The sequence below is a fragment of the Oncorhynchus kisutch genome, linkage group LG1 (assembly GCF_002021735.2).
Source record: "Oncorhynchus kisutch isolate 150728-3 linkage group LG1, Okis_V2, whole genome shotgun sequence".
NCBI lineage: Eukaryota > Metazoa > Chordata > Actinopteri > Salmoniformes > Salmonidae > Oncorhynchus > Oncorhynchus kisutch.
This window is the reverse complement of record NC_034174.2, coordinates 48,054,258-48,074,450: the sequence shown is the minus strand read 5'-3', so window position 1 is coordinate 48,074,450 and position 20,193 is coordinate 48,054,258. Positions and strand designations below refer to the sequence as shown.

The window sequence follows — 20,193 nt, the reverse complement described above, 5'->3', positions numbered from 1 at the left end:
ACGGTCTTTGTAAGAAAAAATGAACACATCACCCTTTAAACAATTAACTCTTTATTCTGCCTATAGACAAATAAAACATTTAGAAAAATGACTGCATGACTGACTAGGCCTGGTTTCTGTCTCTACTGTATGAAATCAAGGGGAGAAAAGCATTACAATTAAAAAGTGCTTCTTAGCTTTGACTACCTGTATAGGTACTTTGCCTGCTCTATTTTAAATAAACAGGGTATATACTTGTATAGGCAATATTAAATGTAACCACCGAATAGGGCTGCAAATCGTTGGCTATGAATACTCCCACTGCTTTCGTTATTTCTTTATGTTTTTCTGAATGTGTTGCTAATTGTTGTTGGAAGGCAGCAGCGAGAGATTGCTGTGTTTTCGCTAACGAGTGGACTCTTCTCGCTTCAGCTCCACCTGCAAGACATACGGCTTTGTGGTGGTGACGTAAATGACACATGGTTAGAAGTGTTTCCACTCGAGTAGCCGACAGTGGAAAAGCAATGCTTGCAGACTTACTTTGTTTGTTTACGGTCTTCTTACCCTCGTCATCGTATTGAACGCTCCATCCAAAACGTTCCCACACAGCGGATTTGAAAGACGGCGGTACCTCTTCAAATGTGCTTCTGTCTGCCTCGCTAGCGCTCGCCATAGTCACGTTGGAGCTGAGAGAATATTTGTTTTTAGTTTCCGCTCTCTACATGGGGCCCCTTTAGGGAGTTTTCCCACTGAGGTGTCATTGCAAGTCTTCCATTGGTTGTTTAAGGGGGAGGGGGTTGCGGTCACTGCGGTTGCCACATTTTGAGACATTGCTGTGGAGTAAAGTTTGTCACTCCTCAGGAGCCCCCTAACGGCCTGGGGCCCCAAGCAGTTGCCTGCCTTGCCTGTTCACAGGCTGTGCTTCTGGTTCTATGGTATGGGTCTGAATGTACAACGTGAGTATAGTCTGCAGCGCAATAAGCAATTTTTGGAAATGATAGAAAAATGACTGGCAGACTGTGTATTGAACCGAACGGTTCGACAACATACTGTGTACCGTTGCATCCCTAGTATGCAGTAATCATATGCCTATGAACCAGAGTAATACTGTTAGCACTGAGGTGGTGTGCCCCAGTAGGAAGTCCACCATGTGCAGCTCACCCTCCACTATTAAAAATGACCTGAGCATGTCTACCTCTGCTAAGCTTCCCAGTCAAGCAAGAAAAACAATCAACCAACCCAAAAGTATTAAAAATAGCCCACATTAACGTAGCTTAAGAAACAAGGTTCATGAAATCAATAATTTCCTAGTAATAAATGACATTAATATTCTGACAATCTCTGAAACTCACTTAGATAATACAGTGGTAGCAATACATGGGTTATAACATCTACAGAAAAGACAAAAATGCCAAAAGGTGTGGCTGTCTATATTCAGGACCACATTCCTGTAAAACTTAGAGACGATCTCATGTTAACTACTGTTGAAGTAATATGGCTACAGGTTCATCTGCCTCACCTAAAGGCCATTCTGGTGGGAAGATGCTATAAACCACCAAGTGTTAACAGTCAGTATTTGGATAACGTGTGAAATGCTTGATAATGTATGTGATATCAATAGAGAGGTATACTTTCTGGGGGATTTAAATATTGACTGGCTTTCATCAGGCTGACAACTCAAACTGTAACTAGTGCCTGCAACCTGGTTCAGGTTATCAATCAACCTACCAAGGTAGTTACAAACAGTACAGGAATGAAATCAACATGTATTAATCATATCTTTACTAATGCTGCATCAATTTGTTTGAAAGCAGTATCCAAATCCACCGGCTGTAGTGATCACAATATAGTAGCCATATCTAGGAAAACCAAAGTTCCAAAGGCTGAGCCTAATATTGTGTATAAGAGATCATACAATAAGTTTTGTAGTGATTCCTATGTTATTGATGTGAAGAATATTTGTTGGTTCGTGGCGTGTAATGACAAGCAACCAGACGCTGTACTTGACACATTTATGAAATTGCTTATTCCAGTTACTATTAAGCATGCACCCATTAAGAAAATGACTGTACAACTGTTAAATCCCTGTGGATTGATGAGGTATTAAACATTTGTATGGTTGAGATGGATGAGGCAAAAGAGATGGAAAATAGGTCTGGCTGGACAACTGATTGGATAAAAAGAAGAAGAAACTACACTATGAAACAAAGATAAATGACAAAGAATGATAGTAAAAAGCTTTGGAGCCCATTCAATGAAATTTGGGGAAAAAAGGCATTAATTGAATCAGATGGCTCATTCATCACAAAACCCACTGATATTCCCTACTACTTTAAAGATTTTTCATTGGCAATATTAATGGGAGGACCATCCTCCTCAGTGAATTTCATAAAAAGGTACAACTATACTAAATATGTTCACATGTCACCAAATAATTGATTAAAACCCAGTAATTGCAATGAAGGTCTACAGTAGCCTCAACAGCACTCTGTAGGGTAGCACTATGGTGAAGCCGGAGGACCGCTAGTTTCCATCCTCCTCTGGGTACATTGACTTCAATACAAAACCTGGGAGGCTCATGGTTCTCACCCCCTTCCATAGACTTACACAGTAATTATGACAACTTCTGGAAGTTGTGCTCCAACCTATCAGAGCTCTTGCAGCATGAACTGATGTCCACTGAATCAAAGGATCAGATAATGAATCATACTGAAGGGCTACAGCTAGCTAGCACTGCAGTCCATAAAATGTGGTTGACTCAAAAATAAAGACAATAGTTGAATAGTTAACAAATTCATTTCTTCAAAAATGAAGGAGAAGCAAGAGAGAGAGACAGAGAGGTAGCTATATATATATATTTTTTTTTAAATGTTTAATTACTTAACTAGCCATTGCAGCTAGCTATTTTAGCCTACTCAAACAGAGAGGGATGATACGTTACCTAGCTTCCTATGGCTATCCGACACTGGAACTCTTCCAAGTCAAGGTAAGCTTTTGGTTTTATAAATGTATTGCCACCGGGGCCCGGGCGGTGTAACTGCTAAACTGCTTGCTAACTGTACACTGTACTGCGTGATTGTAGCCGGTTTACTAACATGTTAGTTCTAGCAGCTATGTTGACTTGATGTTACTTAATTTGGTGACAACGATGTAGGCTGTGTTTAGCGGTTAGCAGTTATGATATGAGATTTGTCTTGGAAAGGTTTTTCTGATTGGTCACTGTGGGGACATTTTGTTGGTCCCCACAGGGTCAAATGCTATTTCTAGGGGGTTAAGGTTAGAATTAGTGTTAGGGTTAGGTTTAGGGTCAGGGTTAGGAGATAGGTTTAGGGTTAAGGTACAGGATAGAGGTTAGGGAAAATAGGATTTTGAATGGGACTGAATTGTGTGTCCCCACAGTTAGCTGTACAAGACTGTGTGTGGGTGTGGGTGTGTTCATGTATAAAAGTAGGCTCTCTCTTATCCTCAAATGATGTGGAGAATGTTTTGAGTCTAACTGTCTCATTGTGAACCTAATATAATCTCAACAGATCACTATATTTACACCGCCAGCAGCACTCTGATGACATCACAGAGTTCCCTTCCTAGACCCTTGCCAAGTAACATCTTACAGTACGGAACAAGTCTGCCTGAGTTCAACTGAATGACGAAGCAATTTGCCTCCAAGCGATGCATATAAGTATCTGTATTTTCCCCCTCGGTCACATACAGCAGTTTTGAGCTCTTCGCCAAGTTTCCTAGTTAACAGGTTAAGAACATGTAAACGACATATTAACATCAGAAGCCCCATGGCTTCGTCTGACTGACTTAAGTAACATCTTTGGTGGATATGTCTGCTCATAACAGATAAAACATGACGTCACTCACCACAACAGCGTCTGTCAACTGCCCCCTCAGCGATATGACAAAACCATCAAACTAAATCTATAGGGCTGGCACCAAAAGAGGAAACCACAAATCACACACACATAGAAAAGCTTTGTTTAGGTACATACCATAGATTTGAGTGTATCCTATATTTATCTGGATAGTCCCCGACTCTGTCCTGATGCTAAATTACCTTATATTCCCTATGGATGAAGCATATACGTCCCACAAAACACACATGCATACACTTTCACACACTCACATAAACAGGCTAGAGATAAAAACATCTGCTCCTCCCAATGGGACAAGTCTGACAGGACAGTACTGCTCAAGCCCTTCCCCTTTTCAAAAAAGGAAGTGGAGAAGCCTGGATCCGATTGGTTGAAAGGGGACACTGTGCCCGCCTCCTTCACAAGACTAGCCAGGAAAAACAAACAAGACCAGTCAGTTCCACTGAGGGAGTTTGATGAAAATAAACCGCAGTTCACCGGTCTATGGCCCGTGGCGTGACGGAAAAAAACGGTGAGGGAGGAGCGGCCTTCTAAAATCGAACAGTAATCTGCGCCGCTTTGCCATGTTGTCAATAAGGCAGCATGGTACATCGTTCAGAAACGTACAACATCACGTTTCCATAAAATATATGTTGGAATTTTCAAACTTGTTCTCATTGGGAAGGCAGATAAAGTATTTTTATCAAAAGCAATCACTCTTGAATTTGAAAACAGAATCCTACGCATTACTCCACGTGCTTAACCTACGCCACTTTTGTTTTGAGCTTACTTCGCTGCCAGCCAGAGCGGGGCACCTGGATCACGCCTGGGAGGCAGCCTGGTTCCAAAACGAATGCAATTACTTTTCACCTGGTGCAAATTCCTCCCACCGGGGCAACACGGGCCAGATAATCAAATCCCCTACATGTGTGAGGGAAGGTTTGGGCTGAGTCTTGTGACTGTATGTGTTTGTGCATATGTGGCAGTAGTATAATACAGATACAACAGCCTACATGTAGAAATTAGTAATGACTACAAAGCAGTGAATGTACCGTATGTGTTGTAATGTGAGCTGACCAAGTCCTAAGCATAGTGAAGTGCTGGTCATCGGCATATATTTAATAGTGATAGAGATGGGTGGAGCTGAAGCAGGCTGGGCAGAGGTGGCTTTGCTGCACGGACTGTCTGTCTGGCAGCAGTAGGGTGCGTCTGATACACTCACTGCTTAGGAATCTGAAAAGCAGAGCCCCTCAAAAACAGAGAGGCAGAGAAAGGGGGTGAGGGGGAGAGAGAGAGAGAGAGAAGGACAGAGCAAAGAGAGAGAGAGTTACAGTTGAAGTCGGAAGTTTACATACACTTAGCTTGGAGTTATTAAAACTCGTTTTTCAACTACTCCACAAATGTCTTGTTAATTAACAAACTATAGTTTTGGCAAGTCGGTTAGGACATCTACTTTGTGCATGACACAGGTCATTTTTCCATCAATTGTTTACAGAGAGATTATTTCACTTATCACAATGCCAGTGGGTCAGAAGTTTACATACACTAAGTTGACTGTGCCTTTAAACAGCTTGGAAAATTCCAGAAAATGATGCCATGGCTTTAGAAGCTTCTGATTAGGCTAATTGACATCATTTGAGTCAATTAGAGGTGTACCTTAAAACAGTGCCTTTTTGCTTGACATCATGGGAAAATCTAAAGAAATCAGCCAAGACCTCAGAAAATAAATTGACCTCCACAAGTCTGGTTCATCCTTGGGAGCAATTTCCAAACGCCTGAAGGTACAACGTTCATCTGTACAAACAATAGTACGCAAGTATAAACACCATGGGACCATGCAGCCATCATACTGCTCTGGAAGAAGACATGTTTTGTCTCCGGAAGATGAACGTACTTTGGTGCGAAAAGTGCAAATCAATCCCAGAACAACAGCAAAGGACCTTGTGAAGGTCCGGGAGGAAACAGGTACAAAAGTATCTATATCCACAGTAAAATGAGTCCTATTTCGACATAACCTGAACGGCCGCTCAGCAAGGAAGAAGCCACTGCTCCAAAACCGCCATTAAAAAGCCAGACTACAGTTTGCAACTGCACATGGGGACAGAGATCGTACTTTTTGGAGAAATGTTCTCTGGTCTGATGAAAGAAAAATAGAACTGTTTGGCCATAATGACCATCGTTATGTTTGGAGGAAAAAGGGTGAGGCTTGCAAGCCAAAGAATACCATCCCAACCATGAAGAATGGGGGTGGCAGCATCGTGTTTTGGGGGTGCTTTGCTCCAGGAGGGGCTGGTGCACTTCACAAAATAGATGGCTTCATGAGGTAAGAAAATTATGTGGATATATTGAAGCAACATCTCAAGACATCAGTCAGGAAGTTAAAGCTTGGTCGCAAATGGGTCTTCCAAATGGACAATGACCCCAAGCATACTTCCAAAGTTGTGGCAAAATGGCTTAAGGACAACAAAGTCAAGGTAGTGGAGTGGTCAGGAGGAATGGGCCAAAATTCACCCAAATTATTGTGGGATGCATGTGGAAGGCTACCCAAAACGTTTGACCCAAGTTAAACAATTTAAAGGCAATGCTACCGAATACTAATTGAGTGTATGTAAACTTCTGACCCACTGGGAATGCGATGAAAGAAATAAAAGCTGAAATAAATAACTCTCTCTACTATTATTCTGACATTTCACATTCTTAAAATACAGTGGTGATCCTAACTGACCTAAGACAGGGAATCTTTACTAGGATTAAATGTCAGGAATTGTGAAAAACTGAGTTTAAATGTATTTGGCTAAGGTGTATGTAAACTTCTGACTTCAACTGTATATAAAGACATACAAATGGTAAAAAGAATGAGAAAGAGGGGAAAAAGGGAGGGAGTGAAAGCAAGAGAGAGAGGGAGAGTGTCACATGGAGCCTCTAGCTCAAACCGCACCCTTTTACAGAGAGGAGCAAGGGAGGGGGGAGAGGGCGAGCAATGATTATATGCTAAGAATGAAAAGAGAGGGAGGAGCAAGGACAGGAGCGAAGATGAGAGAGAGAAGAAATTAGAGATAATAATGGAGGAAAAAAATATGTGGACCCAAACACAAGCATGGGCGTGCTTCTTCCCTTACCCAAAACAGTCTTCAAAGACCTTGTTGTAGCTACTATGAAAAACACAAAGGAAAATGTTGCGACAGGATATTAGCCAAGCCTTATGTAAGATTGTGGAAAAACATGGCTACGTGCTTGTGTTTAAACTATGATGTCATATGAGCTTGGATTCAATTGATTTACCAATGGTTCAATACTTCCATGTCACAAAACTCAATAGATATTAGATGTCATCTTCTAAGATGCAGAACCATTAAGTAAACAGAAGGGCCTGTCTAGCAGGCTGGCTCCCACTAGTGTCCAGAGACAGTATGACACTTATTGTAATCTACAGATGTGAGTGTTTGAAAGAGAACAAATTCTATTTCATTCTAAGGGGGAATCCCAAACTCTGTACCATCGTAGTGTGACACTTCAATGTTCCTTTCCATTCAATGTACTTGTTACTTTGTATCTGTCAAGAATCAATGTATTCTGTGTGACAGTTTGTTTAACTGACAACGATCAAATCTACAGTACAATACATGGAATGTCCTCAGTCAACTTTTGTTGACAACGACACATGGAAGATAGAATGGGACAGATTATGTATAGTTGAAAACTATACTTTGTTATGATTGATAATAATGCATGTAAATGTGAAATGCATTTCATTTGTTTAATGTAACATTTTTGTTTTGTGTTTTGTGCACACATACTTGATATCGTGTCTATACACGATATGTACGGGCTGGGCATCAAATGGTGCACAACATGGAAATGAGTGTTCCACAGATGTCTGCACTCCTCCAACCAGATTGGGTCTGTCAAAACATTTCCTAAAAAGGAAAACCAAACAAACCACTGACCTCTCTGCTTGTTACGTAATCACTCCCCTTTTGCATTCTTTTGTTTTGGTATTTGTTGCTTTTATTCAATTGTCTTTATCTTTATCTTTCCTACTGACTAAGTCAAGTCCTCCCCACTAGTGTGTGTGCGCATGCATGCATGTGTGTGGGCGTGACATGCTTACACTGGGGTGGAACAACTCGGGTGGGACCGACTCACTCGGTAACTCTTGGTAACCTTTGGGTGCGTTCTTAAAGCATTGACAGCAGTCATAATCAGGCTGTTGCAGTCGGGGGGAGAAACAGAAAGTTGCTGTTAGTGGTTGTCTAACAGCAAGGTCTCATAACATGGCATTGTTTAGAAAAGTTTTTTGTTAGAATGTCAAAATAAGTTATTCTCTAACCCCCCATTATAAAAACACACTCGCAAACTAAATATCACAGAAAGGTTTCTTAAATTTCATTTAAATAGCTTGTAAATGGCGGCAGAGCATCTTCTCCGTTTCAGTCACATCCACATGGGTTGAGAAAAACTCCCTAATGATTGGTGGACAATTGTGCCTCTCATTGACTGCGTTTGCGAGCATAACATGATGTGATGCATTGTCCGTAAACGGTGACAGACTGACTGATATACAAACAATAATGATTAGTTGTTTAGGACGCAAGTTGACCTTAAACGCGGACATTATGTAGGTGATGACTGCAGGGTGCGGTTGACGGGAAAGAACCGCAGAGGTGTCAAAAATCAAAAACTGCTTGAGGTGGTGGTACACATGCATATACATACACTCTCATTCAAAACGCACACACATGCACATACATGGACACACACACACACATATACGCATATGTATATAGCGCCATACATGCACTCAAATGTATTCAGTTGGCCTTGCTGTTATGATGTTTGTTTTCCTTGATGTCTTTTGATTTTTGCATTGATGTTTTCTGTTTTCATTGGTCTTTGTCTCTTTGGTTTATTTTGTTGGTTGTCGGTACATTGGGGGACGGGGGAGGGGGGCATGGAATTATTTTATTTTATCATTATTATTATTTTTTGTGGAGGGGGGGGCGGGGGGTCTCGGATGGTTGAGGGGCAGCTCTCGGGGAGCCTTTGGGGGTAGATAGGTCGCTGGTTCGGGCCCCCGTTTTTGGCCTTGTGGGAATTCTGTCGACGTGCTCTTGAGCAGGGCGTTGACCCTGGTTGCTTCTGTGGGTCGCTCTGGATGGGAGTCTGTTAGATGACGGAATGGAATGTAAATGTTTAGCGCCTTTCACTGCAAGTAGATTGTACATTTTAATATGCAATATATATATATTTTTTTATACTGCATGACCCTCAATTTTGTGGTTATTTTAAAGTTCATGCAGTCAACATGTAGGCGCAAGTCAGATAACTTTCATCCCAATATGCAACACACATTAAAATATGCTGATCAGCAACTGCACAAAATGTATGCTCTCCAACACGTCCCATATATCTGTAGACAACTGAATGCTTAGCCAATGCAAGTCCCCACCCATCTCAGGGATCTAGACCAATCAGATAACTTGACCTGCGTCAGGAACAAATCAGTGCAGGTGGGAGGGTTCAGTCTAGAGGTTTTGTTCCTAGGGAGATACTCGTCAAACTGAGTGTGAACCATGGAGATAGTTAGAGGAGGCAACATTGTATTGGTCCCATTATAGCGTCTGTAAGAGCATGGGCAGCACTAGCGAGGCCATCTTCTTCTACTACATCTATAAGTTGGTAAACAAACTAAAGGGTGCATACTGCCACCTGGAGTTTGCTGTTTGAACAGGTATAAAGCCAAGGTTGGTGATTTACTGCCACCTGCAGTTATTGAATGTTTGCTCATGAGTATAATTTATTGGCTAATCCCTCCTGATCACCTGGATGGAATTATGTGATCCTTATGTAACCCATAAGAAGTCTCACCCAGTTGACTACTTCAAAATAGTAAAAGTCCTCAATGGGGCTGCATGCAAAAAATGGACTTTTGGGCACTAGTCCTCAATCTATCTCTATGGTGTGAACTCATACTACAACTGCAGTGTAACAATAGCTTACTGCAATTGCACTACATGGGTCGGTACAAAGCACAGTCAATGAGGGTAAAAACAACATACTTTTGTATATATAATGTGTGTGGACATCCCTTCAAATGACTGGATTTGGCTATTTCAGCCACAACCGTTGCCGACAGGTGTATAAAACTGAGCACGTAGCCATGCAATCTCCATAGACAAACATTGGCAGCAGAATGGCCTTAATGAAGAGCTCAGCAACCGTCATAGGATGCCACCTTTCCAACAAGTCAGTTCGTCAAATTTCTGCCCTTCTAGAGCTGCCCCGGTCAACGGTAAGTGCTGTTATTGTGAAGTGGAAATGTGTAGGAGCAACAACAGCCCAGCCGCAAAATGATAGGCCACACAAGCTCACAGAATGGGACCGCAGAGTGCTGATGCACTTAGCGCGTAAAAATCATCTGTCCTCGGTTGTAACACTCATTATCGAGTTCCAAACTGCCTCTGGAAGCAACGTCGGCACAAGAACTGTTCGTCGGGAGCTTCATGAAGTTGGTTTCTATGACCGAGCAGCCACACACAAACCTAAGATCACCATGCTTCCACCAAGCTTCCGCTGGAGTGGTGTAAAGCTTGTTTTTCATAGTTTGGCCTTAGTTCCAGTGAAGGGAAATCTTAACTACAGCCTACAATGACATTCTAGATGATTCTGTGCTTCCAACTTTGTGGCAACAGTTTGGGGAAGTTCCTTTCCTGTTTCAGCTTGACAATACCCCGTGCACAAAGTGAGGTCCATACAGAAATGGTTTGTCAAGATCGGTGTGGAAGAACTTGACTGGCCTGCACAGAGCCCTGACCTCAACCCCATCGAACACCTATGGGATTAATTGGAATGCCGACTGCGAGCCATGCCCAATCGCCCAACATCAGTGCCCGACCTCATTAATGCTCTTGTGGCTGAATGGAAGCAAGTCCCCGCAGCAATGTTACAACATCTAGTCTTCCCAGAAGAGTGGAGGCTGTTATGGCAGCAAAGGGGGACCAACTCCATATTAATCCCCATGATTTTGGAATGAGATGTTCGACGACCAGGTGTCCACATACTTTTGGTCATGTAGTGTAGAAGTATAATATATGTATATTTATAGGTCAAAATGTGTGTTTCACTTGGAACAAAGAGGTAAGCTTTTTTTTTCTCCTATTGTTGGTCAGAGAGAACATGAAGTTATTAAATCTGTTTAGGAGTAAAGCTTTGTTGAACAATAGATACAAGCTGTCCTATATCCTATATCCCACCCCTATATGTGGCTAATGTATTTGCTACACCATAAATAACTATACTGTACGTAGGTTGCCTGTCAGAGTTAGCGCCACCCTAAATACACACAAAGAATCCCAATGTCACTATTGACTAGAGAACAACCAAAATGTGTTTTTAAGGGCTGATACCAATTTTTGGGAGTCAAGGAGGCCGATGGCCGATATTTAATGCTGATAATAAATATTATTACATTTTGAAAATTTTGGGAGAAATATTCACAGGGACAACCATGTATGCAATAACAAATGAATTATACAACCACACAATCAATTTCACTTGGTGTTTAGCAATTTAACTACATAACATAATGGTAATAATTGTATTTGAATGGTATATCTCTTGAAGAACTGGGTAAATAAAGATGTAGCGTAGGCCTATTCAAAATACAGGTGAATGCATATTCAATCGGAGTGTATGCATGCATTGAGTTATTGAGCTAGTTTTGGCTGATTTCAGTGGTCTTTGGTGCTACAGATGAAAAAAAATCTGTTTCCCTTTCATTTGGTCTTCCCTTTCACTTTCAACAACATTTTCATATATAAGTAGCCTATTGATTTATTTTATAAAAATGTGCGCTGTATCCTTTAAGAGAAAAGAGACCACTTGTATGTCAGTTAGCTAGGCAGTTCTGCTTGGGCAGTTCTCTCAGGAAGGGAAAGAAAAGTAATGTAGCTAGCGAACTCAGTGAATTAACTAAATGTATGGTGGCAATCAGCTTTGAAATTAGCATATTTTGCATTATTGTTAGCTATCACAAATAAAGTCTTAGTACTTGAGTACCCCTGCCCTATTTGAAAAGGTCCGGTCACACAAATTTCCTAGGTGTCAATGGTCCAGATGGATAATGTAATTTATCGGCATAGTAACAAACCCACACCTCGCAACCCATGCGACCCCAAACTGTTCACATCCCTCTTGTTGGCAGAGAGAGAATGTGCGGTTTCAAAGCTAATTTCCCACAATTCTACACATTTTGCATGGGGCAGAGATTTGGCTGTTTTAAAGCTAATTTCCTGCAATTCTATGCCTTCTTCCATGTCTTATGTGTGTTTACATGATACCAGGGGTCAAAGCCCAAATGAGTAAAAAAGTTTGGGTCCAGATCCAGTCCACAGTCTGCCAGTTGAGTATGTTAGGTTCTAGGGTAACATTAGCTTCATATCTAGCAAAGTTAGCTCTATGCTGAATGTTGTTGTTTACCTAGCTAGCTACCAGTATGTTACATTGTAAAGTGCTGCAGACTGTATGGACATCGTTTTGCCTAACACTAAATTAATTACCACTTTCTCCATTTCTACATTCAGTGTGGCATTATAAAAGTGCAGCATGAGTGGGTAGCTATAGCAAGCAGCACAGACGTTCCTCTAGGACAGGCTAACTAGCAATGAGTGGCACCGGCTTGCAGAAGGTTCACACGAGGCAAGTGCGTTCACGCTATAAAGGGGAATTTGTCTGTGACGATACTCAAGGGCCGATAGCCGATAGACTAGAAAAGGCCAAAGATATTGACAGACCGATTATCGGACATTCTTTACTTTGGAAACACATACTTTGAAACACATGTACACACACACACACGTCCACACATCATGTCAGTGTTCAGAAGTTGCCACAGATTGACAAGTAATTTCTCTCTGATAAGACACAGACATGTAATTGTCATGCAGGTGAATACTCAAAAGACAATTGTCTTCAACATCCCCTTCTGTTGAACTTACTGACATTACAGCCGACTGAATGGCTGCATGAGTGCCAATGACTGTTCTGTGCACTCTCAGATCACATCTACTGTTTTTTTTGTCTCTGTACCGTGCTGCTATATTTAGCACTGTACATTCTATGGTGGAGTGTTTGCCCTCGCTGCCTGTCCATGTGGCTGAGTCCAAATATTTTCAACATTCAAATATTCATGTTGACATGAGGACCAACACAGAGCAGCTCAATGGATGATATCACCTCACCACTGTGTGTGATTGCTCAGGACATTGCTCATTGCTTCCTATTAAACAGAAACATATTTGGTAACAGAAAATAGGTCTGGCTCTCAATAGTTTTAACTCACTTCCTTTCCTCCATTATCCAGTTATTTTTCTCTCACCTCTCTGTAGCAATGAGGGAAAGAAGACAAGTGGAGGAGGCAAAAGTTAGCGAGGAAATGAACTTATTTTAGAGTATTGGGACAGAGCCAGGGTTTACCTGAACCATAATAGATGTAAATAGACAGGAGAACAAACGAGTAAACGAATTGCCAAATGCCATGTTGTTCAACGCCCTGGTAAAACGAACATTCTCAGGTAAGCCCAAAGGCCTGGAAACACTCCAAGATGTGCTTTTATATAACCAGAGCATGAGGGAGCGACTGAGCGTGTCATAATTGGATCAGCAGTCAGGCTCAAGACAAACTGACAGTGGAGTGAGAAATCTGACGTCTGGACTATCTTTCTGATACACACAGAACCGTACATATTCAAAAGGAAATGGGCAATTCCACGGTAGCGGACCACGTTTTCTCAGAAACTCTTAAATATCTGCTCCGAATTAAGATTTAAAGATGACTGCAGAAAGACCGGGATGTCAGCTACGTATGACATGACACCTTGAGGTTTTTAAAAAATATTTGATTTATTTATTTAACTAGGCAAGTCAGTTAAGAACAAATTCTTATTTTCAATGACGGCTAGGAACAGTGGGTTAACTGCTTTGTTCAGGAGCAGACCTCCTTTGTCAGCTCGGGGATTCAATCTTGTAACCTATCGATTACTAGTCCAACGCTCTAACCACTAGGCTACCTGAACAAATATATTTTGCCTATTGAACTATCGTAAGTGAGGTGAATTTACACCCGGTAACAGAATTGCGGTAATGGAATTACATCATGGTTCCCTGATCTGTACTACACAGAAATGCATAATTATGGATATGAAAGTTATTCTCTTCATGGTGATGTATCCTAAATAGGTACACGACTGTAGAAATATGCAATATCCTCCTTTAAATATGTGGGTATTATTCGACACACTGGCTATTATTTTAATTAACAAGCTCCACCACCAAACAAGACCAAATTTGGTTGGTCCGAACCAAATCTGAACCAATCATATGTCTATGTTTCACAAGTTTGGACAACAAAGTACAGCACAGTAGAGATCAGTAGAGTACAGTACAGCAGAGAACATTGGGAACCTTAACGTTGAGAAAATCCCTAACCGAGAAACAACTTTTTTTCCCACGTAGATGCAGAAAGTAAAACAGCATAGTGGGGTCAATTTCAGCAACAAGTAAGAACGTTGAAGTGCAAGGCTCAACTTCTCTGTTTGGGTGCCCTGGCACCCAAGCTGGGAACAGCGTGAAGCCAACCCGTGCACATGGGCAGATACTGTGTGTTACTGTGTGAGAGTGAAGTGTTGCATCTCGCTCATCTCAATATCCTAGTCCATTCATTGATGATGCCCTGCTTTCCTGAAGATTCCCCGAGACATTACAAGCCAAAAAATCGTGAGATACAGCATTCCATTGCATGATATCGCTTCTGATTGCCGATAGATAGGCCGAGTGGACAGTTATGACTGTCCTCCACCTCACTCTCGGTTTCTCGCTAGCTTGTGTAACGGATGTGAAACGGCTTCAATTGGTGACGTCACTTGCTCTGAGACCTTGAAGTAGTAGTTTTTTGTGGAGCGATGGGTAACGATGCTTCGAGGGTGACTGTTGTTGATGTGTGCAGAGGGTCCCTGGTTCGCGCCCGGGTATGGGCGAGGGGACGGTCTAAAGTTATACTGTTACACTTGCTATGAAAGATGGATGTGAATACTGCATCTTAGGAGTCAATTCCCAGAGGAAACTAATCTTGACAGTCAGAAATAGGAGTCGAGGAATCCATTATCTTGGAGTCGACTCCCCACCACTACGTCAATATGGCAGAGAAAAGCAAGCGACAGGAGCGAAGTCCTGTTCGGCAATACTTTGAGAAGTTAAATGAGAAGGAAATGCAAGCTTTGCGAGGTGGAATTGAGGCACAGTAACAGTAGAGAGAGGCACCGTGAGATCCGAACCGTCGCTGGTAGCAGAGCATCTGCATTGTGAATTCACTTGTAATTGTATTTATTTTTCTTATCGTTTTAACGGAAAACCGATACAAAACAAGTTGTTTAAATGTTAAAAATTTTCCATTTCTCAGATCCCTATTCAGTACAGTAGTACAGTAGAGTATAGCTCAGTACAGTACTTTATAGTGTACACAACTCTAGTGTACTCTACTGTGTACTGTACTTAACTCTACTCCACAATGCAGTACAGAACTGTCCTGAACTATAACTTTCTTTACCATACTGTACTTTGCTCATGAAATATAGATGTATATGATTGGTTACGATTTGGTTCTGGAACCAACCATGGACGTCTATGTTTTGGCCAAATGAAGGCTCGTTTGGATCGGAACAAAACATCTGTGGATGTTCGAAATCAAAGGCCAAGAAGGACTTCAACCACTTTTGAACGCCCATGACCGTCCGGTGTCGGTCAGTGCTCAGTCGTGATGGGGCTGGTTACAGTACATGGAAAGAGAGGGGGCTCATGGGTAGGTGTCGGTAAGAGCCCGGGGGGAGAGGTGACATTAATTGGGAAGAGAGCGAGTGAGAAGAGAGAGAGGAGTTGTCCAGACTTTTCACACTCTTGCTTTGACCTCCAGACGACAGAAAGAGAAAGAAAACAGTTATGAGCTGAACATAACAGTATGCCAGTAGGAGGAGGACAGTAGCAGTGTAAGGATGGAAAATGGTTGAAAAACATATATATGCCTTAATACATCAAATCAAAAAATAAATATATAGACTCTAAGAAAGAGACACCCAATTTGACATGTTCCAATGAACTTCACATGTTGGTGCTCATAGGTCCTTTTTACAAGGAAATGACCAAATAGTACAAAAACAAAAACACACTTCTGTGTGAATGTGCAGGCAGGCAGGCAGACACTCACGCTTTAGGGTATAACAGACATTTCCACGTGCTAGAACATAGGTCCCTCCCCTCTTTACAGCTCTGGTCAATACAACAGACAAATCCACACATGACCACACTATGGGCCTTCACTTACCTGGATCTATAATAGGCCTATACATTTTGTATGAATATGTTCTTATTTTCATTGTGTACAATGTAAAAGCCATGTAAAAACAAGGCATATGTGTTAATATATTACAACAAAATATAAATACAGTATATGCGGCATATACTGTGAAATATATTTTGGTCATCCCGACCCATTGCATGCTCCTCCGTACAGCTTAGAGTTACTACTGTATATATAGAGTTGCATGCACGTGGCAACACTGAATGTGTGATTAGGAAATGTATTGGGAAATATATAATATATGACAGCAGTTTATATTTCGGCACACATTGCTCTGCTAATTGCACAAGTGTGCAAAAACAAGTGTCAAATGTCATACTTTGATACTCACTAGTCCTCACTACATCCCACTTAACCACTTACAGACACGTGTGTTTGACAGAAAGCATATATACACTTCCGTTCAAAAGTTTGGGGTCACTTAGAAATGTCCTTGTTTTCCATGAAAACATACATGAAATTGGTTGCAAAAGGAATAGGAAATATAGTCAAGACGTTGACAAGGTTATAAATAATGATTTTGAATTGAAATAAGAATTGTGTCCTTCAAACTGCGTTCGTCAAAGAATCCTCCATTTGCAGCAATTACAGCCTTGCAGACCTTTGGCATTCTAGTTGTCCATTTTTTTTTCTGTAATCTGAAGTGATTTCACCCCATGCTTCCTGAAGCACCTCCCACAAGTTGGATTGGCACTTCTTACGTACCATACGGTCAAGCTGCTCCCACAACAGCTTAATAGGGTTGCGATCCGGTGACTGTCCTGGCCACTCCATTATAGACAGAATACCAACTGCTTCTTCCCTAAATAGTTCTTGCATAGTTTTGGGTCATTGTCCTGTTGTAGGAGGAAATTGGCTCCAATTAAGCGCCGTCCACAGGGCATTGCAAAATGGAGTGATAGCCTTCCTTCTTCAAGATCCCTTTTACCCTGTACAAATCTCCCACTTTACCACCACCAAAGCACCCCAGACCATCACATTGCCTCCACTATGCTTGACAGATGGTGTCAAGCACGCCTCCAGCATCTTTTCATTTTTTCTGCATCTCACGAATGTTCTTCTTTGTGATCCAAACACCTCAAACTTAGATTTGTCTGTCCATAACACTTTTTTCCAATCTTCCAGTGTCTGTGTTCTTTTGCCCATCTTAATCTCTTCTTTTTATTGGCCAGTCTGAGATATGGCTTCTTCTTTGCAACTCTGCCTAGAAGGCCAGCATCCCAGAGTCGCCTCTTCACTGTTGACGTTGAGACTGGTGTTTTGCAATTTAATGAAGCTGCCAGTTGAGGACTTCTGAGGCATCTGTTTCTCAAACTAGACACTCTAATGTACTTGTCCTCTTGCTCAGTTGTGCATCGTGGCCTCCCACTCCTCTTTCTATTCTGGTTAGAGCCAGTTTACGCTGTCCTGTGAAGGGAGTAGAACACAGCGTTGTACGAGATCTTTTTTTATTTTACCTTCATTTAACTAGGCAAGTCAGTTAAGAACAAATTCTTATTTTCAATGACGGCCTAGGAACAGTGGGTTAACTGCCTGTTCAGGGGTAGAACGACAGAGTTGTACCTTGTCAGCTCGGGGATTTGAACTTGCAACCATCCGGTTACTAGTCCAACACTCTAACCACTAGGCTACCCTGCCGCCCCAATCTTCAGGTTCTTGCCAATTTCTCGCATGGAATAGCCTTCATTTCTCAGAACAAGAATATACTGGCGAGTTTCAGAAGAAAGTTATTTGTTTCTAGCTAATTTGAGCCTGTAATCGAACCCACAAATGCTGATGCTCCAGATACTCAACTAGCCTAAAAAAGGACAGTTTTATTGCTTCTTTAATCAGAATAACAGTTTTCCGCTGTGCTCACATAATTGCAAAAAGGTTTTCTAATGATTAATTCGTCTTTTAAAATGATAAACTTGGATTAGCTAACACAACATTGGAACACAGGAGTGATGTTTGCTGATAATGGGCCTCTGTACGCCCACGTAGATATATATGTGTTTTATTTTTATCTGCCATTTCCATTTACAACATTAACAATATCTACACTGTATTTCTAAACAATTTGACGTTATTTTACGAACAAAGAAATGTGCTTTTCTTTCAAAAACAATGTCATTTCTAAGTGACCCCAAACTTTTGAACGGTAGTGTAAAAATTACATTTTTTAAGAACAAATTCTTATTTTCTATAACGGCTTAGGGACAGTGGGTTAACTGCCTTGTTCAGGGGCAGAACAACAGATTTTTTTCCTCGTCTGCTCAGGGATTCGATCTTGTAACCTTTTGGGTACTAGTCCAATGCTATGACCACTAGGCTAGGCTACCTGTCGCATCTCAGCAGGAAGTGATCTGGGGAAGCAGATTAACGTGACACCATTGTTGGAATGTGTAGCACAGATACATTTCCCCTTTGGCTGTTTCCTATGTGTCTGATGAAAGCAGCAGATGATGCTGAGCCGGAATGGCAGAGTGCACAGTCAGTATGTTGACAACGAAGGTCTGGGAAAGTATCCCAACTAGTCCAAAGCGGAGCCAAAAATCCCCTCAAAACACAACAGAGACAGAGGGATAATAGACTGCAGCCCACTCAGTCACAAGTGCAAAACTGATACTCATGTCATACAAATACTACTAGAACACATGGACAAACATACTATATACACACACAACTCCTAACTGAGTAACGCAACTGTAACTCATCAAAATAAGCATGTGTAAAGTATTATCCAAAATATGCTCAATCCACCACCAGAATTACATACACGCCCATTCTATGTTGCACCACGACACAAACAAACATTAAGGAACAGATCTTATTTTTTTTTTGTAACTTAAAAAAAAACATGATCAGCTCATCAAGGCCTTTTGGTCACAGTGCCTCTTATTTATTGATCGTGCCTTCATCGAGAAAACATTCTATTTTACAATAACGACCTGAGACCTCAACATTTTTTGGGGTCTTTGGCGTCTAGGCTGAGTTACTGTCAAACACCTTGTGAATACTGGTTCAGCAGACAAAAGAAAGAAAGGGTGCTCGACAACAATAACAAAAATCAGGAGAAGGGCTTACCAAGAACAGGTGACTGGCGTTTTGGCATCAAGCTGACGTCACTCTGAGGAAGATGTCAGCTTGACGTTGATCGCCAGTCACCTGTTCACATCTTGTACAATGGATTAAAGTGAGCAATAAGAAATCAATCTCTGCCTTTTTTTGTTGAGTGCACCAATTCCTTTTTATCTTGAATTAGTTATTTTGGAAGATTGTCTTGGTAGGCCAGTCTCACCTTGTGACTACTGCTGATGTAAAGAGTTTGATACATATATTTGATTGGTTTATTGTATAATACTCTAACTAACCAACACAAACACCATGCAAATGAATAAACTACAGACACACTGACACAACTGGATGCAACACACATTGTTGGGCCATGTGAAGAGCACATCCCTTCTCTTTGCCTTGGTTTAATATCCTCTCTATTATTACAGTACAGACTGGACTGTACTTCTGTTCCCAGATGTGGACAGGCTACCATGACTTTCAATGCTTGAGACACAGACACTCTGAAACACCTGGAAGCAACACACAGCTTTCGTCTTTGTCTTGGTTCAATATAATACAGGTCTTGGTTCAATGTAATACAGGTCTTGATTCAACATTCTACAGGTCTTGCCAACCAGTCTATGGCGCTCTCCACGGCCAGGATCTATAGGGCCAAGGTGTCTACTCTGGACACATGGGGAAAAAAGTAGCAGCAGACAATTCTCAACTCCTAACCAATGGGCCTTTACGTCCATGAATGTGTACCAATACTTTTTCACTATTTCTGAGGCTATATGATGTATTGTTCAGTAGATTTACTGTGTAATATTAATGTATTTGTTTTTAATCTAATGATCTATTTTACATGCTATAAGATTGCTGTGGGGGGGGGGGGTCTTTTAAAATATA

General features: G+C 41.4%; 1 protein-coding gene across 50 annotated transcripts in view; it reads right to left on the bottom strand.

Annotated features, from left to right (window-relative positions):
- LOC109892235 (calpastatin) overlaps positions 1–20,193 on the bottom strand; it is a 70,221-nt gene that overhangs the window by 29,268 nt on the left and 20,760 nt on the right. For 15 of the 50 annotated variants that reach the window (XM_031825964.1, XM_031825952.1, XM_031826017.1 and 12 more), the window contains one exon: positions 7,948–8,043. The exons of 18 other annotated variants lie outside the window; for them this stretch is intronic. In XM_031825964.1, coding sequence (XP_031681824.1) covers positions 7,948–8,043 — 96 coding nt within the window. Of the gene's footprint in view, positions 1–519; positions 657–3,974; positions 4,160–7,947; positions 8,044–20,193 lie in introns of those variants that run through there. 17 more of the 50 variants (XM_031826214.1, XM_031826198.1, XM_031826242.1 and 14 more) reach the window with 12 other exon arrangements.